This window comes from Eulemur rufifrons, chromosome 7 (genome assembly GCF_041146395.1).
Source record: "Eulemur rufifrons isolate Redbay chromosome 7, OSU_ERuf_1, whole genome shotgun sequence".
Taxonomy (NCBI): domain Eukaryota; kingdom Metazoa; phylum Chordata; class Mammalia; order Primates; family Lemuridae; genus Eulemur; species Eulemur rufifrons.
Genome location: NC_090989.1, coordinates 38,145,063 through 38,172,047, shown reverse-complemented (window position 1 = coordinate 38,172,047; position 26,985 = coordinate 38,145,063). Strand labels below are relative to the sequence as shown.

The 26,985-nt window shown below is 34.0% G+C and overlaps 1 protein-coding gene across 1 annotated transcript; it reads right to left on the bottom strand.

The window, feature by feature from the left end:
- Positions 1–909: 909 nt before the first annotated feature.
- CHMP2B (charged multivesicular body protein 2B) lies at positions 910–25,653 on the bottom strand. The gene is made up of 6 exons (XM_069472459.1): positions 25,437–25,653; positions 12,963–13,054; positions 7,999–8,193; positions 5,361–5,463; positions 1,524–1,630; positions 910–1,331 (listed from the first exon to the last, which is right to left on the bottom strand). Exons 1-6 carry the CDS (start codon positions 25,468–25,470, stop codon positions 1,221–1,223), a joined length of 642 nt encoding a protein of 213 aa, XP_069328560.1. The 5' UTR covers positions 25,471–25,653; the 3' UTR covers positions 910–1,220.
- Between the last annotated feature and the right edge of the window lie 1,332 nt (positions 25,654–26,985).

The following is a 26,985-nucleotide window of genomic DNA, read 5'->3' as shown; positions in this document are numbered from 1 at the left end:
CCAAATTAAACAGGTTATACATACCTTATCTCCTTCAGTTTTTATGGTGGGATGTGCTAGAACCCATATATTACATCATTTTTCAAAACTAACCTAATGCTAAATTCTATTTCTAACTGATTTGGTACTCCTTCATTTTCTCTCACGCTCTATACATACATTAAATATCACAGCAACTTTACCTCAAAAAATACTGCTAATACATTAATATACATTTAGGCAGTAATTGCTAACAAAATTGTAGTTTTACCAAAAAAAGTTAACTTTTATGTTAAAAACTTTGAGTATTGTCATTGCAGTAGTACTTAATTAAGAATAATGGCTTCAATTTAGAGAAGTCAATATACATATTAATACAGTTCAAAATTAAACAGAGATTAAATTATAATTCATATGGACAAAATTTCCTCAGTTTTTAGAAGGCCAAACTATGTTGTTTTATTACTGTAAAATGTTATTAATTCAGTGTCTTTTTTTGCTAATTATATTCAATTCGCTTTTATAAGCTTTATTAAAGAGAGTCTAGAAAATCTTTGTACAAGGCCTCAATTTTAGTTTAAGATGTAATTCTTTTTTGCCAGTCAAAATAATTTAATGATGTGTACAAAATGTCTGTGCTATTTAAGGCAGGTGCCAAGCACATTTGGAAAGGTAATAAACTTATCAACTAGAATGTTCTCCCAAAGGAAAAAAAAAAAAAAAAAAAGCCATGACAGTTTTTGCTTAAGACAGATGTTTAAATAGCACTCTTCTTTTAGCTCATTTAAAAATAATTTGGCAGCTGAACTGCCTATGGTCATAACACATAATCACTTACGAAAGACAAGCAACAGATACAGAATTAATGATATACTTTTAATATTTTTACAAGTCTCTTTAAGTTGATGCCTAGTGGCATTTAACAAGATTTTTATATTCAGTGTAAAAAGATTTAGAACATAAACTGACACTAAGTAATGAATATAATTTCTCTGTGCCATGCAGAAAAAAAGTCAACTTTTTACACATCATCACTCCTAAATAGTTCTAATTAAAATCCAAACTGTTCCCATTTTTGCATCATTGTCATTCTTTGGCAAAAGATTCAAAATAGCCATGGGTTAGGAAACAACTGTTCAATCATGTTCTTTATTTTTGCAAAATAAATGTGTTTTGTAAAAGGAATCTGCACTGTGCCTGGTTTATACTACATAAGCAAAAATATTATGACTTTTTTTTGACTAATCTACTCCTAAAGCTTTGAGTTGCCGTTCAATCTCTTCATCAGAGATTGTAGCCTTTGAAGTAGAGGCAGATGGTAAGCTTCGGGCAGCTGATGGAGCTTTGGCCATCTGTATTAAAGAAAGGAAAAGAGGAAAAAATGTGTGTTAGCAAACATTTAGGCTAGGACATCAAGGATGTGATGTAATTTACTTTTGAAACAAATATAAAAACGTGCACCTACTGGTAAAAAACAACTTATAACAATTAACTGACAGAAGTGGTAGAAACTATTTCCAACTAAGAAAAGAACATGTTCACACCTTTCCAGAGATTTCAATTCCAATTTCATCAAGGACTTGATTCACAATATCCTGGCTTTCTTCTTCATCATCAGAGCCCTCAAAGATGTCATCGAGTGTATCATTGACTGGGGAATGGGGAAAGGAGGGAACAAAGCAGTTACTGTCAAACAAATTCCAGGTTAGACTTATTAATGCATTTTTAGAAGCTAGCCCAGCTATGTGTATTTTTTTATATTTATAATATAGAAAGTAAATTTAGTGAATCAATCATCTACAGAAGTCACTTTAAGATATCAGTAAAGTACATTGGTAAATACATTTTTGAGCCACTAAATTTGGAATAATGTTCATTCCAACACAAATGTACTTGTTTTACTTCTGCAGTAAAATAAGTCTACTCTGCTTTTTAAAAAAAATATATCTAATAGAAAAAAACTATGTGATATTTACAGCTATAGGCTTAAGATTTGAAAAAAAAATATGATTCCACAAATTGTATCCACTGAGCTGATAGCTGTTGAACTTAACCAGGGAAGAATATGCATCAATTAAATATCCTGTTAATATTTAAAGACAATTTACTCTTTTTATACCTATAATCATTATTTTCATATTTCTTAAATTTACATTAAAGATATAAGGATAATATTCTAATGCAGTCTAAGGTTCAATATTTTATTAAATTTGCCCAAAGAATGATGTCCAATTTAACCTTTCAGGATAACTATTTCTATGACCCTTCCTCCCTTCCCTTCCCAAAATATTTATTGAAAGCATTCTGTATAGAAGGCATCATGCTGAGTTGTGGGGAAAGAATTTTTGAAAGCTTGGGATTATGTCTTATTTATCTTTGAAACTGTACACTTAAGTGCTTGGCATGTAATATAAATATGATGGACGGATAGATGGAGAAAAATAAAGATCTTAGGTAGTTTGCACTTGAGTACAAAAGAAAAATTAATGAATAGATTTAGATAAGTGATTATAAAGTTTCAGACAAAAAAGGTGATGTCCAACTGGGAGGAAGGAACATGTGAGGCAGTCCCGCAGAACACAGAGGGAACAGCATGAGCAAAGACACGGTGAGGCAACAGGGACACAAACAAGAAAGAGTAAATTATTCTGTTTGGTTGTTATTCAAGGTCCATGAATGGACAATGTCTGGAAGAAAAAAAAAAAAATTAAAGAAGCTGGCTTGTAATCATTCCTCTCCTGATTACTGAGGGATGTCCCCTGAAAAAGATAGACAATCTGAAACCTCGTCTGATCTCCTTGTAATCACGTTGATAATTGGGGCTCCTGGTAAATAGACTAGTATTTGCTAGAAAGAGAGCCCTTGTCTATGGAATGCTCTCAGCAGGATGTTCTAGTTTAGGATGCTACAGTAGCAAACCTACAATCTATGGGTTTATGAGCCATGACTCCCTGGAAAATGTCACATAAAGTAGCTGACTGTCTGGGGTATTGGAGATGTTTCATAATCTAAATAATCCCTTCAACTTGAGATGATAAGCAACTATCTATTATTCCGGGTCAGAGAGCTCGTATTCGAAATAGGGAGAAAAGATTTGGTGATTGATTTGGGATGTCTCAGCCCTCTCACTGCTTTGCCTGTCCATTTTAATTGTCTGTATCCTTGACATTATTAATAAAGGTTAATATTGGTTAAGGTCTCTGATCTGTATGAGCATGATTTGACAGTTTAATTTTTTGAGTTAGCTCAATAGTATAAATATGGAAAAGGCTAAAGAGCTTAAGGATTAAAAAAATGGAATATCATCTTGGAAGAAATAAAGTTAATGTTAAGATTTGAATTATAATCTCATTTAGTCTATTAAGTACCCAGGCAACTTTGGGAGAAAGTCATTTTACCTTTCTCTGGGACTCAGTATTCTCACTGGTAAAATTTTAAAGGCGCTTGACCAGAAAATTATTTTTGATTTATTATTTGGGGATTTTACTTTGTAGTCAGCAGAAAGCCACTGAAGGAATCTGATCAGCATGTGTAGAGGCTTCTGGAAAAATAATTCAGTAGTGTGTTACTTGTATGGTAGTTATAAAGGAGGTAGGGAGATGCGGAGTTTATAAAGGTCTGAATGAAGAGGTAGTTGCAGAAAAAAATGAATGAAGGGGATAGATGAAAAACACCAGACAGGTGTAATCACAGATTAACAAAGAATGCTTTCAGGAAAAGTGTAACAAAACTAATCACAGTTATGAGAAAAATTTCCCAATGATCTTGTCTCCAAGACTTGAATGTGAGTAAGTTTTGGAGCAACATGGCAGAATATAAATTCTAATGGTAAAAAGATATGTTCATTTATACCTTGAATTTAACTTTGGATAAAAATATTGTTAGTTTACTTTACTAGGTATTAAATAAACGAGTAATCATCAATAACTATCATTTCAGACTAACAAAGTACTAAAATACAAATGATAACAACTATGATAGATACAATAGATATATGATTAAATAAAGGATTATTGATTCTTTTCATTATAGCTTAATGGAAAATTTAATTTCTCTTATAAGACCTGCTCACACCTGTGCCATCATTGGAAATCACATAAACATGTTAAATACTGTGATCATTATATAAACAACAATTCTCTTGGTCACTAAAAATTCACTGAAGTTTCAAGAGCCTTGAAAGAATCATATTTTTCAAAGTAAAGGTTTGAAATAAAAACTAACCCTGGTAATTTAGTTAGATACTATTTTATAAATTAAATGCTATTAAACTAAAATGCTAGCAGATAAGCAGAGCTAAAATGGCATGTCCCTACATAGATGTAAATCAATTAGAAAATATCTTTCAAAACAATGACGCCAGTTTTTGACATATAAAAAAAGTAATGATTTAATGTTGACCAGGGTGCTATGAAGGTCACTCATTCATTACTGGTGAAATAAAAATTCTTTCTGGGAAATTTTTGCTTTTTGGTAATATGACCCAAAAAGTCTTAAAGAAGTTAATATTCAAAGGAGATTTAAGAAATTCAGTCAAAGATAATATATAAACATATTTTTCAAATAATTATCAAATATACTGAAAATTTTAAAAACAATCTTATTGACCAATGTAAGAATGGTTTGATAAATTAGGGTATATTGATGTTTTGTAATATTAAAGCAATTTTTAAAAAAGACTTCAGAGATGATTTAAGGTCATGAGTACACGCTTATGTTATATTATTACATTTTTAAAAAGCAGGCTAATATTCGTTATTGTACATGTAACATGATCTCACTTTTATAAAATACGGGAAAATACAGGAAGGAAATGTACATTATCAGGAACCATATCTGGGTGGTGTAAGGTGAGATGATTTTTATATGCTCTGTTTCTTTGGATTCTCCATATTTCCGCAATAACATATAAATTAGTTTATGTTCAAAAAGAAGAAAACTAAATACTAAATGACTACTGTGAGAGGAAAAAAAAATAAAAGAATAAAAATAAAAGGAACAGCTCCACCTCTACCTCCAATATAAACACTGTAACTCTGAAACTACCTAATTTATACCATGAAGAATTATTTTATTCACAAGTTGGTTTTGGTACACTAACCAATAAGTAAAACTGCTGAGGCCAATGTGTAATAGAAATACAACATAACATATTTTATACTTTTCCCTCAGTTAAATGCTAATAGAATTTTGAGACACACACATTGTCAATTTAAAAATACATTGAATTACAATATAAATATCTATTATGAGGTTGCTCTATTACATTTTGTTTCATTACTTCTGCCTTCATAGATGAGAATATGAAAATGTTACTAAATAAACTTGGCTAATTCAAAGAAGAGAAAACTGTAAATTTCATTACAACTTCTTAAACTTACTCATTTCTTCAGTCATCTCCATTTTCATGTTTTCCTTCTGGAAATTCTGCATTGTTTGTAATGTCTTTTGCGGATCCATCTTCTTGTTAACTGCCTGCATTGTCTTTAAATATATTAAAATAATTCATGTTAGCTTCATAATTATGAAAGTTTTACTATGGAATAAATCAAAAGGGAATATATCAAATATAGACAGGCTTTTAAAAGATATCTGTCCTGTCATAATCAAACATACTGTTAAGTATTCTAGGAAAAAATGAAATATTCATTTGTAAACTATCTGCTTAACATCTATATAATAAAAGCCAATGTGAAAAAAAACTTATCTGAACTTCAGGCAAAAAATTATGTAATAAAAAATACTTTCAACATAAAATTCATTGCTATTCCAACAGGAAAATTAAATTTATCTATTATGTGGCAGGTGCAAATATATGTGCATACATGTGTAGATAAGGTCAATAAATTTAAAAAATTCTTAAAAATTTTCATTAACATTTTTAAAGTCTAAATTATTATAAAAAAGATTAGAGGATATTTTAGCATACATAATCTATTAACACATTTTAAATTATGGTTTAAAGAAACTTAAAAAATTGAGTTTTATAAAATTATGTGAAAACAATACTCTTATACTATATATCTCCAACTATATCATTATAAGAGATTAATACTATCTAGTATGGAGAAAATTTATTTATAGCCATGTACCATATGTTTTGGTCAACCATGGACTGCATATACAATGGTGATCCCATAAGATTACAGTGCTGTATTTTTACTGAACACTGTCTATGTTTAGATACACAGATACTTACCATTGTCTTACAATTGCCTATAGTATTCAATATAGCGTAGCCTAGTAGCAGTATGCTATACCATATAGTCTAGGTGTGTAATAGGCTATACCACCTAGGTTTGTGAAAGTACATTCCATGATGTTTCCATAATGATGAAATTGCCTAAGGATGAATTTCTCAGAATATATCCCCGTTGTTAAGTGAAGCATGACTGTATTTATATATATATGATGTGTATGTATGTTTTATATAGTTTAATTCAGTATATTCAAGATACCATAAAATAGAAAATATGTTGGTTTGAAAGACACGAAGTAAACATAATCCTTTCTCAATCTGTATGCAATGCTGTAGCCAAAGTAATCTTTCCATGTATGACACTGCACTCCCTGCTACTTCTATTGCTCTTAGTGCTAAAAGTCAAACTCCATAATTTGCCTATGAGACCTAATATTGAGTGAACTCTGCTTAATAAGATAGTCTTTTGCATCACTGTCCTCTAGGCACACTGCTCTTTTATTCCCTCAAATGTACTATGTTCTCTCCCGCCACAGGACCTTTACATATAGTAGTCCCTCACCTGGAATGCTCTTCTCCACTTGCTTTCCCTATCAATACTTCAGATTTTAGTTTATATACGACTTTCTTAGGAAAGTCTAACATCCCAGATTAGAACAGATACTCCCATTAAATCCTACTCACTACAGGTGAAATTTTCCATTTATTAGTGTAAATTATATTACTTTAATTGCAACCTAAACTATTGTTATAAACAATACTAATAACAATAATGATGTTGATGATGATAGTAGGGTAGCTAATGCCTATATAACCTTACTGTATGCCAGGCAGTGTTCTAAGCACCTTACGTATAATAACATTAATATTAAAGTTAAATAACATTTAAACGTGACACAAACTTTACGTGCTAGGTATTACCACTTTTAGTACATTACAAATGGAGAAAGAAGGCACAGAAAAGCTAAATAACTTGCCCAAGGTCATACAGCTACTAAGTAAAGTGAGATCTGAACCCAAGTAGTCTGGCTCTAGAGCTTATGTTCCTAACCACTGTACAAACTACCTTTCAAATGGGCTGCCTCTTAAATAGACCATAAGCTTCATGAAGGTTAGGCTCATGCCTGGTTTTGCTTCCCATTTCATCCTCATCACTTCTTATAGTTTCTACCTAGAGGACATAAATATTTGCTGTGTTAACACATTTCTATGAAACTTAAGTGAGAATTCCAATTCAGACATCTCTATATGGCAGGACCACATTAGGTACCTTTTCCTAGGCTACCAATTGCAGAAAATTGCAAAATGAGTAATCTTTATGCTCAACACTACTATTTAATAAAAAGTTTCCAGCCTAGGCAGTAAGTTAAACATAAGTTCCAGAAAAACAGTAACTGATAAATCCTTCTGATAGTATTCTTGTGTCCTTCTGGCATATTCATAAAAATGAATAAAGAGGAAATTATTACTCAAAAGAAATCAGACTTACAGCTTAATGAAAGAAGAAGCCCAAAAATCTTCAGACAGTTTAAGGCAAGAGAGCAAACACTTTTAAAAGTCAATTTTATAAATTTAGAAGCTACATGAGATCTTAGGAAGATGAAAATGTCCTAAAAGAAGAAATTTCATATTAAAATATAGCAATAAAGAATCTAGAAGTAATTACTTGGATTATCTAGTATTATAACTCATTTTACTAAAATTATAGACTCTGCACCACATATACACCAGGAGATGCTTTTAAATCTGACTTGAATATCAATATTTAAATATCTTTGATAAAAAAGTATAAATTTATGGATATAAAGGCTCCAACTTACTTTTGCTGTCGTAGACATTGCTCCAGCCATCTTCATCTGGGAATTCATCACTTTTGTTTGTGTGGACATAGAAGTAACTTTTGAACTTACGGCAAAAGTTCTTGTTTTCTGTTTTCGTAGATGTACAAGCTGTTTGGCTAAAACTCGACAAGCTTCTTTATTACCAATCTTGGCCATTTTCTTAATTTCTAATTCCTGTGAGAGCAAATAAAAGGAGGGGAATAAAATTATTAAAGAGTAGCCCTCAATAATTTATTTCAGAAGAATAGACCTATTACATATAATACACTCTTTCTCTCTGATCATGAAGAAGGGAAGAGGCTACCATAAAGTCATAGAGAGAAAGAGTAATCTGAGAGGGCAATTTCCTCCACATGTTCACATGGAAAAAAGAGAACTAGGACTTTCATCCACAAATACAAAGCAAATCTTCAAAAGCGTACATACGTAGCCTAGAAGAAAAATTTAAAAAAAACTAATACAAAACTAGATAGGAAAAAAGGAACAAACAAATTAAACAAAGAGTTGGTGGAAAAGAGAAAATAAAGAGCAAAATGTTAGATTTAAAGCTAATAATATGGATAATTATATTAAGCAAAATGGTCCATTTTATATCTCAATTAAAAGGCAGCTTGTCAGATAAGATATATGCTATCGCAAGACACCAACTTTAAATATAAAAACAAAGCTGGGTAAAAGATGAAAAAATAAATACTATATAAATATTTACCAACATCTACAAATCTGAAGTGGCTCTATTAATATCAGATCAACTAAACTTGAGAACAGTGACTATTACCAGAAATAAAAAGGAACATTACATGATTTAGGATTCAGTACATAAAGATATCATGACAATGCTAAATGTGTATGCACCTAATAAAAGTGCTTCAAAATATATGGAACACAACTGACAGAACTGAAAAGAGAAATAGACAAATACAAAATTATCATGAGAGATATCAACAACTCCTCTCTTAAGTATATAACCTATAATTATTACAAGTAGACAGAAAATCTGTGTCCATACAGAAAACTTAAAAAACACTATCACCAATCTGACCTGACATTTATAAGAAACTCCATCACCTAAAGCAGAATATACATTCTTTATAATTGTGCACTAAACAATCACCAAAATATTTCATATTCTGCAACAGAAAACAGGACTCAATATATTTTAGAGGACTGAAATCACACAAATACACTCTCTAATCAAAATGAAATTAAACTAGAAATTAATAAGAAAAATAGGGGAGCAAAATCACCAATAAGCAGAAATTTAAAAATACAGTTCTAAGTAAGTCATGGGTTAAAGAAAAAAAAAAAATCACAGAGAAAATAAGATCACATTTTGAACTTAAAGTGAAAATGCAACATATCAAAATTTGTGAGTTTTAGTTAAAAAAGTTCCTGGAAGGCAATTTATAGCATCAAAGCTTGTATCAAAAAACAATGGATACCTCGTAAGCTTCAATATAAAGTAGAAGGAAGAACAAATGAAACACAAAGCAATAAGCCATAAGAAGGAAACAATATAAACAAGAAAAGAAATTTACAAACTAAAAAAGAAAAACCAGTACAGGAAATCAACGAAACCAAAAGCTGTTTTCTTAAATATGAGATCAATCAAACTGATAAACACCAGCCAGACTGAAGAAAAAAACCAAGACAGACAGAGAAAGATAGAGAACACACAAATAAATACTGACACTGAAAAGAAGGGCATCACTTCACATCTTAAAGATGTTAAAGAATAATAAGGGAATATTATAAATGATATATTTAGTAGAAATGGACAAATTACTTAACAGACTCAAACTACCAAAGCTCATTCAAATGACAGATAACTTAATTTACTCTACATGTATTAAAAAAAAATACATAGTTTAAAAAAACCTATCCACTAGGAAAACTTAACTCATAGATGACTGTACTGATGAATCCTATCAAACATTTAAGGTAAAATATACAAACCCTTCCAGTAAAGAAAAGAGTATGGGATCCTTGCCAACTCATGCTATGATGCTAACATTGTTACTCTGATATCAAATCAAATAAAAACACTACACTAAACCCCTAACAAGTCAATATCTTTCATGAACATAGATAAAATTATTCTCAAAATTTCAGTAAATTGAAAATACATTCCAAAAAATACATCATTACCAAGTAGGGTGTATCCCAGAAACAAAAGGTTGATTCAACTTTTGATAATCAATTGATTTAATTCACTACATTAACAGACTAAAGAGAAACTACACAATCATTTCAACAGATACAAAAAATATCAAACAAAATATTTGACAAAATTCATTCTTGATAAAAACTCTCAGCAGACTAGATAAAAAGGAACTTCTACAACCTAGAAAAGGGCTTCTACAAAAAGCCTATACTTAATATCATACTTAATTGTGAAAGAGAATGTTTTTTCCCCTAAGAAAAAGTAAAAAGATAAGGATGTCTGTTCTCAACAATTACACTCAACATTGTATGGGAAGTTCTAGCCAGTGTAAAAAGGTCAGAAAAAGAAATGAAAAAAGGTTTCAAGATTGAGAAGGAAGATGTAGTAGTTTTATTAATTCACATTACATGATTATCTCTATATAGAAATCTCATGTAATCTACAAAAAGTCTACAAGAACAAGTGAGTTTATTAAGATTATAGGATTCACGATGAATATACAAAAATTTAATATAGTTCTATATTCAAAAACCAAAAAGTCAGAAATTGAATTTGTTCTTAAAATATCATTTGGCATCAAAAATATGAAATACTCAGGGATAAATCTGACAAAAGAAGTGCAAGACCTTTAAATTTACAAGTATAAAACGCTGCTGAGAAAAATTAAAGATCTAAATAAGTAGAGAGAAATACTATCTTCATGGGTCAGAAGACTTAATATTAAGATGTTAATTCTTCCCAAATTGACTTACATATTCAGTGTAATCCAAATCAAATTCTAGACCTTTTCTGTAGAAATGACCAGCGAATTCTAAAGTTCATAGGAAAATGGAAATCACCAAAAATACTCAAAACAATTATTAAAAAAGAAGTACAAAGTTAAAGGATTAACACTTTCTAGCTACAAGATTTACTTTAAAGGTACAATAATAAAAACAATGTAGTATTGGCTTAAGAATAGTCATATATACCAATGGAATAGCACAGAGCCCAGAAAGATGCCCACATGCATTTAGACAACTAATTCAAATGACAAGTGGTGACAAGGGAAAGGTGCCAGCAACAAATTATGTTGGAATAACTCAATTTCCATATGCAAAAAGTGAACCTCTACCCTTACCTGACACCAGACTGAAACTTAATATGGTTCACATTTTTAAATGTAAGCAGTAAAATTGTAATACTTCTAGGAGAAAAAATAAGAGAAAATATCAGTGACTTTGAGTTAGGCAAAGATTGCTTAGATAGGGCACTAAACATACTAACTACAGAAAAAAAAAGAACAAATTGTACCTGACCACAATACAAAACCAAAAGCAATTTTTGTTCCTCGAAAGATACTTAGGAAAATGAAAGACAAGGCCAAGAACTTGGAAAGAATATTTGAAAAACAGATACTTAATAAATACTGGTATCTAGAATATATAAAGAACTATTACAACTAATTAATAAGAAAACAATTTGATGAAAAAAGTGGGTAAAATATTTCAATAGACACTGGTAAAGAATATATGTAAATGGCAAATAGGTACATGAAAAGCAGCTCAGCATCATTAGTGAACAGGGAAATGTGATCTAAAATGACAATCTACTACAAACCCACCAGAATGGCTTAAAATTAAAGACTGCCAATTCCAAGTATATTGTAAGTCTCACATTTCTATTGGGAAGAAAAATATAGTTGCTTTGAAAATTGTTTAACACTTTCTTATACAGTGAAACACATTTACCCTATGACATAGCATCTTACTCGTAGGAATATACCCGTGAGAAGTGAAAACTCATGTTCACACAAAGACTTTACTTGAATGTTTTTAGTAACTTTATTCAAAATAACCAAAACCTGGAAATAACCTGAATGTCCACTGGCTAGTAAAGATATAAATAGATTGTGAAATATCCACACAATGGAATAACATGCATCAATAAAAAATATAATAATACTGATACATGCAACATTGATTAACCTCAAAATAATTATGCTGAGTGAAAGAAGACATATATAAAAAAAAGAGTTAATTATTATAAAATTCCATTTATATAAAATTCTAGAAATGTAAACTAATCTACAGTAACAAATCAGTATTTGCCTCACTGAGGAACAGGGAGACAGAAAGGGTTGGGTAGGAGGGATTCCCAAGGGCGTAAGAAAACTTTTGGGGATGATGGATATGTACAAGCTTGACTATAATAATGGTTTCCTGAGTTTATATATATGTCAAATCTATCAAATTGCATGCTTTAAACATGTACAGTTTATTGCATGTCAATAACTCAATAAAGCTGTTTTTGTAAAGATTGAGGCAACATATATTTAAAAATATAGCATACAGAATATTAAAGATGAAGTAGATGAGTCTATTAAAAAAAGTATATTCATTGTCACAGACACAATGATCTTTAAAATATCAAGTAAGACACCTATGAGCTAATGTAATTACTTTTTTTATAACCCTCTCTTGTTTTCCATGACTATTTTATCTTTGCTGTTAACTAAGAAGGGGCTTCCATTTTGAGCAGTATTTCTTCCTAGGCATTCATGACTTTCATAACCTGAATAATAATTTGATTCAGAATACACAGAATCCTGATAAAAGTCAGCAGAATGACACAATAAACAAAGGTAAGCAGAAGATGCAGGAAGTCATTAAATGCCATTTCTTAGTCAAGTAAATCACTTACCACCTGCCATGTGCCTTTTTCCTAGTTAGTTAATTATTCCAACACTAATTTCCAAATTTGTTTGAAAAGTTACACTGAAATTTAATGTTCTACTTACCAGCTGTTTTTCTTGTTTCTCTAAAGCTGCTCGATCTCTGATTATAGCCCTCTGTGTACCTCGTAACTCTCGATTCTGTTCCTTTATGACATCTAAGAGAACCACAAAAGAAACCTGAATTTATGGGTTGTAAAATTTTCAATACCATTTAAAATGCTGGACTCAGAGATCATGATTAAAAAAAAAAACCTATATTTACTACATTTACACATTTTTATTTCAATTTAATTATACTAAAAAGTTAAATATTAAAACTTGGATTATAAATATCAATTATATGAAGAATTAACAGAAGGCGAGTATAAATATTCTATAGCCTGAGATTTAATCCAAAGTATACATTAAATCACAATAAAATATTCCCCTAGAGAACTGATTTGTACATAACATTTTATATGGCACATATATATGTCTGTCTGTGTCTCTCTCTCCCTCTCTCTCTCTCTCACACACACACACACTCTCCCATGCTTTCTATCTCTCCATACTCCAGTACTATATGAAATTTCAGGAAGGCAGACAGATCTTGTATTTATTAAATCTTTTTTTTTTTTTCCTACAGTAAGTCATAACAGTGAAACAGCAGACCTTCCAATGAGGCAGATACATATTTAAATGCCACCTCTGCCACTTGATCATTATATGATTATATCTTGGAAAAGTTAGTAACACTCTAAACCTCAGGTTTCTTACTCAAAAGAAAGGATTATTTTAAGGAGTAAATAACACCCTGATGTTTGGATGTACTGTAAACATATACTCAATCATAATGTCTTTCCAATAATGTCAATCCAATCCATCATTTGGATTCTTCAGTCCTACCTTTTGAAGAATTAAAGTATTACTCTAGGCTTGATGAACTGTAATTTGGGTTGGTTGTTACTAAATGATTTCTTCAAACGATCACAGAATCAATGTTAACTCTTGCAAACACTGATCTCTTATAATCAACAATCTTGCTACATATAAAACCACCCTTTTCATTAAAGGGGTGCAAGACAAGAACTGGGGTAAGAGCCTGAAAACTCTGTGAAGGCAAAGGCCTAGTAAAAATAATGATAATAATTAGTCACTGTTCCCTTGTTTGCTTCTCTATAATTGCTACACTGTAGTCACATAGCTGGTAGTCATAAAGATTCTTAACTTTGTCCTTAGATAACATCACCTTTTGAAAACCTAAAGGTAGTTTCTGAGATATCTTCCAAGTCCCGTATTCCAGTGGGTTGGCTGATCCACCCAGACCAGCGGCTCATACCAAGAATCTGACTCAAGTGGAATTGTGACCCCAACCCAGGAACAAATTCAATGCAAGATTTTGCCCCTATTGCCTAATCCTTTGCCTGCCAAACTGTCTTTAAAAATCTCATCTCTCAAATTCTCAGGGAGGAGGATTTGAGAAATTCCTCCCATTTCCCCACTTAGCACTCTGCGGAATTAATCCCTTTCCCTGCCATAACACCTGCTGTCTCAGTGTACTGCCTTTCTCTTGGGCAGTGGGCAATGAACCTGGTTGGGTGGTAACACATACATTATTCAATTTAATGTTCATAATAATAATACTATGGAGTTTCTATTATTTGATATATAAGAAAATTAAGTGTTAGGTTAAATAACTTGTCCAATGTCATGTAGGTGGCAAACAGTAATACCAGATTTGGATCCAAGCATCTATCTCCCAATGATCTTAACCACTTCACTAGAGTAACTTTTTAATAAAGACGTAGATTAAAAATAACTACAGAAAAAAACAGTTTCTTTATCAAATAGTACCAGGACAACTGGATGTCCATGTAAAAAAAGAATAAAATTGGACCCCTATGTCATATTGTATACAAAAATTAATTCAACAAGATCAGTGACCCAAATATAAGAGCTAAAATCATAAAATTCTTAGAATACATAGGAGTAAATCTTCATGACTTGGAATTTGACAACAGATTCCTAGATATAACACTAAAAACATAAGGAACAAAAAAATAAATTACACTTCATGAAAATTAAAAACTTCTGTACATCAAAGGACATTATCAAGTGAAAAGACAACCTACAGAATGGGAAAAAATATATGCAAATCATATTTCTGATAAGAGTCTGGTATCTGGAATATATAAGTAATTCTTATAACTCAAAACACAACTCAATTTTAAAATGGCTTGAAAGATACAAGCCATTTCAAGGCTTGAAAGATACAAAGGTCATAATTTATGATTACATTTATATGAAATATCCAGAATAAGTAAATCCATAAAGACAGAAAGCAGACTGGTGGTTGCCAGGGGTTGGGGAGCAGGGAGGATGATGAGTCACTGTCTAATTGGTACAGGGTTTTATCTGGAGATGATGAAAATGTTTTAGAACTAAACACAGGTGGTGGTTAAACACCATTGTGAACGTACTAAATACCACTGAATTATTTACCTTAAAATCGTTATTATATGAATTTCATCACAATTAAGAGAACAAAGCCGGAACTCCTCAACCTTTTTAGGATAACTGTAATTATTACTAAATATATAGTCATAGTAGTTATGGTAATAGTTATTAGTTATATTGCTGATAAAACTAATCAACCAGAATGACTTTCTGAATAAAGGTTAAAATAAAATGCCAAAGCTCCTTTATCTTACATACATCTATTATATTTTTCCTTCCTTTGTTTACTGTGTTTCTCAATTAAGTTATATTGGTGAATATCTAATGCTTAAGATTTACTAGGGATGAATTCTAAAGTTTAAATATAAGAATATGAAACCATAGCATATTGGTAATGGAAATGAAGAAACAGGGGCCTTCCAAAATGACCAGGACTGGATGGGAAATGTACATTTCATTTAAAAGAGAGAGAGTGCATGTTGAGAAGGAGCAGGGACCTCTCAAGTGGGGAAATAACGAAAAATATTGAGTCCCTTTAAGGGAAGTTCGGGGCAACTATCTAGCCAGCCCTGAAAAGTGAATGGGCAACCTGATGACCAGGAAGACAGTAATAACAATGGTCCTCAGTACAAACCAGAGACAAGGTGTTTTGGATCCCCGTGGAAAGTAACATATGCTCTTGAGTTGTTTTTCAGAAACTCCCACAGTTAAAAAATGCACATAAGGGAGAACAGAGGAATTGAAGTGCCCATCACACCCAACTTAACATTCCTTTCCACTAATCTAAGAATCTCTGAGTCCACCCATGACACTTAAGCCCCACTTCAGGAATCCTGTCTTTTGGAGCTAGGCCAATGTGTAACCCCCATGTACTGATTTACACTTTGCCTGCAACTTCTGCTTTTCTGAAATGTACCCCTGCCTTTAAAAACCCTTGCTTGTAAGCCATCAGAGAGTTTGGGTGTTAGGCATTAGTTGCCTGTCATCCTTGCATGGCACCATACAATAAAAAATGCCTCTTCCTCCCACTACAATTCTTGGCTTCAGTGCCAGATGAGTGGACCCCAGTTTGGTTTCATAACAATGTTGTGTAGACAAATATATTTGGGAAATGCTGAAATTGAATAAAAATAAATTTATTTGCTTTAAGGCTTCTGAGAATGTTTAATGTATGAATATGCATTATCAATCCTTAAAAAGTGATTACAGATTATTGCCCAAATTTATTAAGCTAAGAATCCTTTTTAAGAAGTATCTATTAACATTTTCTTGATATTAGTTTCATAGTGCACTAGTTGTGATCCTATTCTAAAATAACATGCCGTGTTAGTTTGCTAGGGCTGTCATGGGCTGTCAAAACAAAATATCACAAACTATGTGGTTTAAACAATAGAAATTCATTTTCTCATAATTCTAGAGGCTGAAAGTCCAAGGTCAAGGTGCCAGCAGGTCTAATTTCTCCTGAGGCCTCTCTCCTTGTCTTGTAGATATCCACCTTCTCGTGATGTCCTCAGATGGCTTTTTCTCAGTATGTGCCTCTTCCTGGTGGATCTTCCTCTTCTTATAAAGACACCAATCATACTGGATCAGGGCCCCATCCTTATAACCTCATTTGACCTTAATTACCTCTTTACAGGCCCTATTTCCAACCACAGTCACATTATGGATCAGAGCTTCATCATATGAATTTGGGTGGGCGTGGGACAATTCAGCCCATAACACACTGTATCTTGCCTCACTTAGACATCTATAAACTGATCCCAAACAAACAACAAAAAGCTCTTGTTTTCCTTATTTTTCAAAGGGATCATTAACCTCTTCACCCTCAATACTCAAACACTCAATTTTCTTCTTTTGGACTTAGTTCCCTATCTAAAGTCAAAGCCAATGGAGTGGTATGAAAATATTTACCACTTACCCCACTATTTTGATAGAAAATGTGTTCTAAATTTAAAACTATGAAATTACAAATGAACTTCCAGAGTACAACCCCTTCGTGTACTAAGGAACTCTAAACTAGTACAGAAGAAGTGACAGTATTCAATAGTGATGGCAGTCTGCTATAGCTACAACAGTACTGCTCAGAAAGAGAAGCAATTATATTGAAAAGTTAACCTGTGGCCAGATAACTAACACAGGTACACAGCAATTGCTGAAAGCCTTGATTGCTAAAACCTAAAAATTCTATCAACATGTATTTTTTTACATTACTAGGGTATCAATACAAATTTGGTCTTTGTCCTGAGTTCCTGCCAGAGAGGGACTAAAACCCTTAGAATTTCCTAAATGATAACAATGTCTTTTGTTGGTCATAACAAACCCCTTTCCACCACACCTAAGCACATCCTGTGGAGAGGCTGGTGGCTGATAGCTGCAGGATGGAATTGGTTACCAGTAAGACCAAGCACTTGATCAGAGGGCGGCAACTGTCAGCCCCACTCCGAGACCTGAAGGGGTGGGAGGGTGCTTGAGATTCAGGGAGCCTTCCAGTTAGTGAACACATTGATGTGCTAGGAAGATGGCGCGCACACCCTGTTCCCCCTCCCACCCTTGACCCACGTAATTTTCCATTCAGCTGTTCCTTAATTGTATACTTTACAATAAACCAGTAATAGTAAATAAAACACTTTCCTGAGTTCTGAGAGTTGTCCTAGCAAATTACCAAACCTGAAGACATAGTTATAGAAACACATGGTCAGTCAGAAGTACAGGTGGCAACGTGGGACTTGTGAGTGGCATCTGAAGTAGAGACAGTCTTGTGGGACTGAGCCCTTGACCTATAGGATCTCCTCTAACTCTAGATAATTAGTGTCAGAACTGAACTGAATTGTTATAACACCCAATAGGTGTCTGAGAATCAGAGTTGAGACTAGACATAGTCATCTTTATTGAAAAGTATTACATACAATTTCAAAAAAACATGCAATGTAATTAAAATAATTTGATTCCACTTTTCTTAATTTTATATAACTATTAATATATGTATCATAACTGTCACCGTATATCATAAAAGGAAAAATAAAGCAAATTAACTACTGCACATTCCACAGCCTCATAATTGTTAAAAGACCTATTAATATTTAAACAGTTCTAAGCTATAAACTCAGAGTATCTAATATTACATACTAAAACATAATAACACTTTAAAACATATTATGGTAAGTAGGAAAATATAGTAAAACATCTTTTCATATGAGACAATGAGAATATCCTATAAAACAAACAAATTACATTTCTTTTAAAACAATTCCTATATCAAACCCACATTTAATGATTTGGCCTTCTCCATTAATTCAGAAGGAATAACATAAGAACAGTTCTGAGACACCTTTAATGATTTTATGGCCAAATTTATTTTCCATTAGATTTATTTCTTAGGAGGTATGATTTTGTCCCAATATTATAATCTCTTTAAGGGTAGGGAATACATGTACTTTATTTGTTTGTCTTCCCACCTTACTTCATGCTAGATACTATTCCAGTAAGTCATAGTTATTAGTGATCTAAAGGAGTACAAACACATATATTGAAATGTGAAAGAGTTTGTCTTATAGGCATATTTAACACATTCTTTTAAAACATATATTAATAATAAAATCTATTGGTTGTCAAGAAAGATAATTTAACAACAGTAAAATCTAAACTATGATAGATAGCTTTCTACAATGGAAACATACCGCACTGAAATAATCAGCCATTTCCCTTATAATTTTCTGCTTTCCCCTCTTTTTCTTTTTCTCTCTCTCTTTCTCTCTTTCTTTCTTTCTTTCTTTTTTTTGAGACAGAGTCTCACCAATGAACAATAAAATGGGAAGGCATCCTGGCTATGTGGGGGGATGTTCCATCTTCTTGGATTTATGAGGAGAAAAAAATTTTCAAAAATGCTACAAGCTTTAAAGCTAAGGCCTAAAAAAGAAACATTAAAGGTCAGTAAAATGTTGGTTCTAGGAAACAGATTTACTCAGAGGAAGAAGGAAAATGACAGTGAAAGAGTGAATAGGAGAGATTAGAATTTGATATGAAAACTAAATTTGTTTCTCATCTTTGGAAATGTATCAGAAACTCAGGGATGAATATTATCAGCTTAATTAACCAGTTTTAATACATGGAAAAGAAAAACAAAAACAAGCAAGCACCTTTTGAAAATGTTGTATCAGAAACTCAGGGATGAATATTAGCTTACTTAACCAGTTTTAATTCATGGAAAAGAAAAACAAAAACAGGCAAAAAGCAACAATGGGAAACAGAAAGAACAGTGGAAGAACATGCCAACAGCTTTACTGTTCATATGGTCAAGGGAGCCAACCAACTGAAGAACCAGGTTGAAGCTGAAAAACTCAGCAGGACTTGGAAGGAAAAGACACAATATTAAAGAGAAAACAGGAGAGGCAAATTCTATGGCAGCATAAGAGGAAGCAAAAAGAAATGTGTGGATCCTACCAGTAAGTCTTAAAAGTCACTCAAGCCTTGAGGAATTCATTCAAATGAATTTATTTTATTATTAGCAAAATGTCAGTGTTTTCAAGAGCTGAAGGAAGGTATTGAGATGGACATGCATCAGTGGACCTTTAGGTCTCACCTGGTCCCCAAAGACCAAGTCTTTGGCAACATCATTAATAAAAGCTTCAGTTCAGAAAACTATCAAAGGGCATATTTCATCTTAGATAAATGAGAGAATGAGAGGGAAGGCGTCCCTGGAAGAAAAGTCTCACAAACCTACGGACTGGACTTGAAGATAGGAAAGAGTAGTATGCAAAGAAACACCTGTCTTTGGTGTCATGCTAGGGATGGAGAACACAAACGAAAGAGATTTTTCTACAGAAATAGCTGTTCTAAAATTATGGAGAAGTTTTGCTAAGAAAAATGCTCAGAAGAACATACTGTGCTTCTGAAACCCACAATCAACTATTTTTCTTTGGTGTAACAAGAATGTAGGGGTTAAATAGAAAGTAAAATTTGAGTTTTTAAATATTCAGAATAAGGAGTACTAGGCAGACACACAATATCCTAGGAAAGATCTGAATACTGTAGGTCCCAGCATGAGAATGTCCTACTGTATTCTGGAAAAAAGAAGAAATGTGTCGGAAGGGTACTCAGTTTATATAGATTGTAGACATTATTTCCTCTTAACATATCAGAAATGTGGCATCAAAACTGACCTGTTGACAGATTTATCCCAACTAAGTCAAAACTTCACAAATTCTAAGCTCTAGAAAACTAGCACATATGAATATCATTCCAATGTAGCAAAACCCAAAAATCTTTGTTCCTCTTCTGTCTGCAACATTCTTAAAATTATCTCTAAGCTTCCACTAAAGCTTACAATGGGTGACAATAATGTGGATGTAGACTATACTAAGCTCTGGATTCTGTAAACACTACTTTTGATCAGTAAATGCTATCATTTTAATGATTGAGTCTCTAAGTTATACACTACTGCAGAGATATTTTCATATATGCTGAAGACTCTGAAACCTTGCAATTATGAAATGTAGGGAAAGTTTTAAAATAAACATAATCCAACTTTGCAAGTGTAGAAGGATGTACTTTGGTTCTAGTGAATGCACATCAGAAAGCAAATGTTACAAAACAGGAATACAAGAAGTGAGGTCCTTAACACAGTTTGAGGTAGCATCAGAGAAGACTTACTGGAAAAGGAAAAAACCTGAGATAGTTTAGGTTAGCTAAAGGAAGGGAAAATGAGAACTCTAGGCATAAGGCCATCATAAGCAAAAATATGACAGGGTAAGAAAGACTATGGTATATACTGATGAACAGAAGAACCGTGTTGCTGGACAGTAAAAATGTCAATAGACATGGCTGGAAAGAAAGACAAGGGCCAGATTAAGGAGAGTCATACATGCATTATTAAAATACTCACACTTGGTCTTTTCAGTATCTGAGATTCAATAAATGGGTTTACACTGAGGAGCAGCATAGTCAGATTTAGGCTGCACGTTTATCAATCACATAGCCAACTTTGTGGACGAAGGATTTAAAGGCTATGAAGTTACAGGGACATAAAGTAAACAGGTGATATGGTAAAGTCAAAGATGAGTAGGATCTGAATTACAGCAAAGAATTGCAGGCACACAGAGGAAAATCATATGTGCCAAATATTTAAAAGGCAAAAGAAGCGGGTAATTAGTTGGTAATTAGTTGAAAGTAGAGGACAACCTCAAGTACTGCCAACACTGGAGGACGAAAACTTAGGAAAGAAACTTTAAAGGAGATGATGCTGAATTCTGTTTGAGATCTTTAAATTGAGGTAATGTGGGACATTCAGGTACAGATATTCAGCAAATTTTTGGACATACTGGTCTGAAACTCAGAAAGTATATCTAGAGATATAAATTGGGGATCCATCAGTACTTAGGTTATAACTAAAATAGAAGTGAATAAAGATCATTCAGGGAGAGAATGTACAATTAGAACAGTGGTTGCCCAGGATGGAACCAAGAAGAACACTAACATTCAAGGAATAAGTTAAAAAAAAAAAAAAAAGGGGAAAGAAAGAAAGAGAGAGAGAGAAAGGAAGGAAGGGAGGGAGGGAGGGAAGGAAGGAAAAGAGAAGAGAAAAACTTGAAAAAAGAAAGAAAAGGATTGGTCAGAGTAATTTGAGGAAAATTAAGAGAGTTATATTAGGGAAGTCAAGAAAGAGAGAATTTCAAAGAAAAAAATATCAGAAACAAATGCAAAACATGGACTCAAGATGATCATTAAAAAACCGCCATTAAATTTGACAATCTAGAGGTCACTGAGGATCTAAGCAAGATCTACCTCATTGCATGCAACACAAAGCAAACTGCTACACAATGGGAGGCATCTGAGAAGTAAGGAAGAAGTAGGGATAGGACACATCACTACTCCTTCAAGAGATTAACATGAGAAGCAAAAAGAGACTGGACCATACTTCCTAAGAAATGCTAGGTCTAGGGAGAGTCAGGAAAAAGAGAGGTATTTCTAGTTCTACCACCATTAGAAATTAAAGAGTTGCTACTAATTCCAAAATAAGAGTCTGGTTCACATACAAAATGTAAATACTGCATGGCACCCACCAAAAGCTGAGAATTCCAACTGTGACCTATTTATTGAAGTTAATTATGTACTTATTGTACGTAACAAGAACAACAAATTAAATTGTGCCATGGATTGATCTCTAATAAAAAAAAATAACAATGATAATACATAAAGTGACAAGGTCCTGACTCTGACACTTAGTAGCTGTATGATCTTGGGCAAGTTACTGAGTCCTTTGCTTCTCAATGTCCGCATCTATAAAATGAGGATAATAATAGTACTTATGTCAGGTTTTATGAGAATTACATAAGATAGTGCATGCAAAATGCTTAACATAATGCTGCCTTAAGAATTGGACCTCAAATTTGTCTTTACTGAGGATAACAGACAAAAATTATAATGCTTAAAGAACTTCACTTTTTAAAAGGCATGTTTAGTTGTGCATTATGACAAGTTCTCATGGCATCTTGATTTACAGGTTCATAATTAGCTTCAATAAATAGGTCACAATTAGTCTCACAGGGGAAAAATAAACACTGTCCATGAATATATTAATAACAATATATATGTATATATATTACAGTAAGTAAAAGGAAAACCAAATAGTACTCAATTGTAATTTCAATTCACAAGAATCCTTCTATTCAATGGCATTGAGGTACACCTCTCATTAATTTCTGTAACAAAGTATACACTACAGAGACTTGTTCATCTTTGTGTCAAAAATGAATTAAACATAACTCTGAATAGTAATAAGGGCTGTAATGTTGTCGCCCTTTTTAATTTACATGTGCAGTAGTCTTTAATGATACAGTATATAACTCTTCCAGCCAATCCAAAGAGACAAAAAGATTCAATTATTCCCCAGATCTATAAGCAGTTACATATTTTGCTTATATATCAGAATTTTATTACTGCTGGAACAGATAAAAAGTCAGCATACAATAAAAGATCTTAAGATCAATAATCAATACATCTAAGGATCTGAGAGAAATGCATAAAAATACATTAAATTTCATAATACATAGCCTCATTACTGCTAAGAAGAATGCAGCCACCTCTTAAACAAAACTCAAAACCTTTCTTGTAATAAAACAAGAAGTAAAAACAGTGAAGCTGCATATCAAAATAATGAAAATACAGATCTATAATTAAAATGTCAGTAAATGATTTGAATTGACATAATTTTTAAAAAACATCAAGTATGCAGCTTGGTAGTTACAGTAAGTATACATGGTGGCCAAATTTACATTCAGAAATCTCACATATAGAGCTTTAATTTAATTTGCTAGGCATAGCTCCTAGCAAAAGGCCTTAAGACTTTTTTCACAAATAAGTCTATTCAGCAAAAGCATTATTTCTTAGAAGAATTAACTGAAAACACTCTTACTGCACATTCTCTTTGTCTTTTTTCTCTTTCCTCTACACTTTAAGTACAATAGTCCCTAGATTGCCAAAAGCACCAGGAAGCACAGAAATGGGATTTATGTCTTTGAAAACATTTGACAGATAGCAGTTAAAACTAGGATATTCGGCTTTTGATGTTAAAAAAATTAATTCAATGTGTAACATCACAGTAAGAGAGATAAAACCATTTTTCCTCTGTTTAGTAAATTCTCACTATATAAAACTCAAGCAACAATAAAAAAAAAAAAAATCCTAGCCCACCATCCCCATGCCCAGAGTACTGTATAATAAATGAAGATCACAATATTGGTGCTCAAACAGTGAAAAAATAAAGTGCCATGTTAAAGATTAAACAGCATTCTTATGAGAAACACACATAAAACCCATTTCTCATAATTGTGTTACATTATATACCAAGTTGTTAGTTATTCCTGGTATTGTAAATGGTACTTCTCGATTAATAAAAAGTTAATAAACCAAAAAAAATATTTTTTCCAATTTTTTCAAATACCCAGAATAAGCAAAAACACATAATGCTGTGTGATGATTTAGAGGTAAGGTGGTATTTATGCGGTGCACTGAAGAGTAGAGCATTAAGGTGAAGACGATGGCTTTGTTGTCCTTCCCAAAATAATTTTGCTGGCAATGGAGCAGTCAACACAAAGGAAGGAAGGAGTTACTTCCAGGTCTGGATTGAGCACCCTATTTGTACCAATCACTGTCTAGCTACCACTGCTCCTTTTGTGGCAGAGTTAGACCCTTACAAAGAAGTGATTCTTTGGTTCAACCAGCAACAACCTAGACTCAACATGTATTGGGAAACACGATTTATAAATAACTTTAATGAATTTAAGTCCTGGTAGCAGTCAATGAAAATTAACACTAATTAATCAGTGTTATATAAATACATTACAGGCATTGCATATGAACACCACAAAATATGTACATTCCTGTATTCACTTTTTTCCCCCTCTGAAGATGATGCTGAGCTAAATGTCTGAAACAATGCAAATATCTAAAATTTAAACTTCTATGCAGATAATACATACCACATCTTTTACTATAGTTAGCAAAAGATGATCATAAGGGTGAAAAATCCATTATGAAAACTAAATCTGGAAATTTCCCTAGGGTTCCTTTTATTTTTCTACTGGAGTCAATTAAGAAGCATTTGTTTCACACTTCCACTGATACTGTCCTAAAGGGGCAACCTGCCCAGACCAAAGTTCATTTTGTAATTAGAGCCTATCTATTATCCCCTCCCCCTACTCCAAGAGAGGTTTCCTGGCTGGATGCCTAGAAGTAGTACATCTCCAAACTGAAGAGTAACAAATCGAGCAGAAGAAATCAACAAGAAATTCATTAAATCACCGAGTCTAATGACCCTCAAGGGTCCCTGCCTCCTGCGAAAAAGGATCCTGTCGAGGAAATACGAGGGCGGGGGGAGTGTGATCAGAGGAAAGAAGCCAGATGAGCCAGGTGAGATTGAGGTGGGGTCAGAAGAGATGGAGAAGCAGAGAAGTGACGCAGCGAGAGCAGTCACCTGTGGGGCCACTCGAACCAGCTCCGCCACAGGGACATCAGCAAGAATCGCAGCCGAAAGCCGCCCCCCCCCCCCCACCAAAAGCCGGGGAAACGCAGAGCTGGGCCCTTTCAGCCCGGCCTGGAACTCACCATCTACGGTTTTCTTCTTGAAGAGGGACGCCATGGTCAGGGACCGCGCCCTGGCGGCCCGGCTTGGCCCGGTCCGGCCCGAGACAGGGAAAGGACAGGCCCTTGGCGGGTTCGGGGTAGCGGAGCGAAGGGCCAAGGGGAGGTGGGCAGGGTCGCCAGACACGACCCGCGGAGGGCGTGTATCCGCGAAGCTACCGCAGCCGCGTCGCCGGGAGCTCAGGTGACTAGGAACTAAGACACTTTTTGGAGAAGTCACTTCTAGGCGGCGCCTGCGCGTTTGGCGCGCGCCTGCGCACTGCGGCGCCTGAAGCCGCTGCCACTTCCCTCACCTCAGCGGCTGCCCTCTCTTCCCGCTCGCGGGGTTGCCGCGGGGCGAGGCTGCGGCTTGTGTGGGTGTAAGAGCGCGGGACACGGCGGGCGGTGGCAGGGGGCCTCTCTGCTCAGGTCCTTGGCTGATGGAGAACAGAGATCAGCCTTAGTGCTTTCCTCCTTGCCCCGGGAGAAGCTGCAATTAGGGCTACTCCGGGGACGGCAGAACAAGAGAGGTTCGTCCCGGAACCGCCTGGACCCACTCCGCGTTGATTTATCACCGTCCCGTCGCTGTCAGTGTTAGTGTTTTCTTACGTGCGTAAGAGCAGCGGCTCGTAGGAGTGCTGAGTTCCGCACCGGTGACTGTCCCTCGAGTTCACGCTCTTTTCGACACTGACTCGCTCAGCGATCTCCCCGGCGCCCACCCGCACAGCCCCCTGCGGTACCCGAGGCGCTCACCCGCCACCCTGGGCCCCCGGACTCCGGCGACCCGACCCGGCGCGGGTTTCCGGGAATGGGGTGTCTAGAGTTGGGGTTGGCGCGAGGAGGAAGGGAATGAGCGCAAGTTTCTTAATGGAACACTTCCATGTTCTTGGCCGGAAACGTAAAAAAATAAAAAATCCACACATTTGTAAACCGGTTTGAATGTCTCCAACTCTATTGATTTCTTGTAAATCATGACTCAGAAAATTTCAAGGCTATACCGTGATCCTATTAGAATTCTGCATAGCTGTATATTGGTGTTTGATGGGGGGGGGGGTAGGGGGAAAACAACTCCATATCATATTAAAGGAATAATGTAATGAATCATTTAAAGGATCCCTGCATGTAGGACTATAAATATGGAAATCATGTGTCTGTACATGTATACACACATATCTCTGTTTAATGTGTTATTTCGTTATTTAGAATCTCAATTTAGTATTGAACTTTTCCTCCCAATCCACTGCTGCTTTAAGCAACACTGCCTTCCACAGGATAAAAATAACAGTAGTATTTTATTTCATAGATGTCATTTCTGATAGGGAATACGCTCCAATAATCGTGTCAATATTGTTAATCACTTCTGGATTTATGAGTTATGTCTCAAAAATTTTTATGTATTTGGGACAATCATACTTGCCTTACCCATTTTTTCCCCTCATAAGATATCAAAGCCTGCATAGCCACTGATAAGGAGGCTGCTGCTAAAATTTAGCTAAGAGTCTGTTCAAGAAAACTTTCTCAGAATGACAAAGTA

Coding starts and splice junctions, on each gene's coding strand:
- CHMP2B (XM_069472459.1), bottom strand. CDS start 25,470: ATGGCGTCCCTCTTCAAGAAGAAAACCGTAGATG. Junction 5,464..7,998: donor CAATGTCTACGACAGCAAAA/GTAAGTTGGAGC, acceptor ATATATTTAAAG/ACAATGCAGGCAGTTAACAA. Junction 1,631..5,360: donor GGAGATGACTGAAGAAATGA/GTAAGTTTAAGA, acceptor CCCATTCCCCAG/TCAATGATACACTCGATGAC.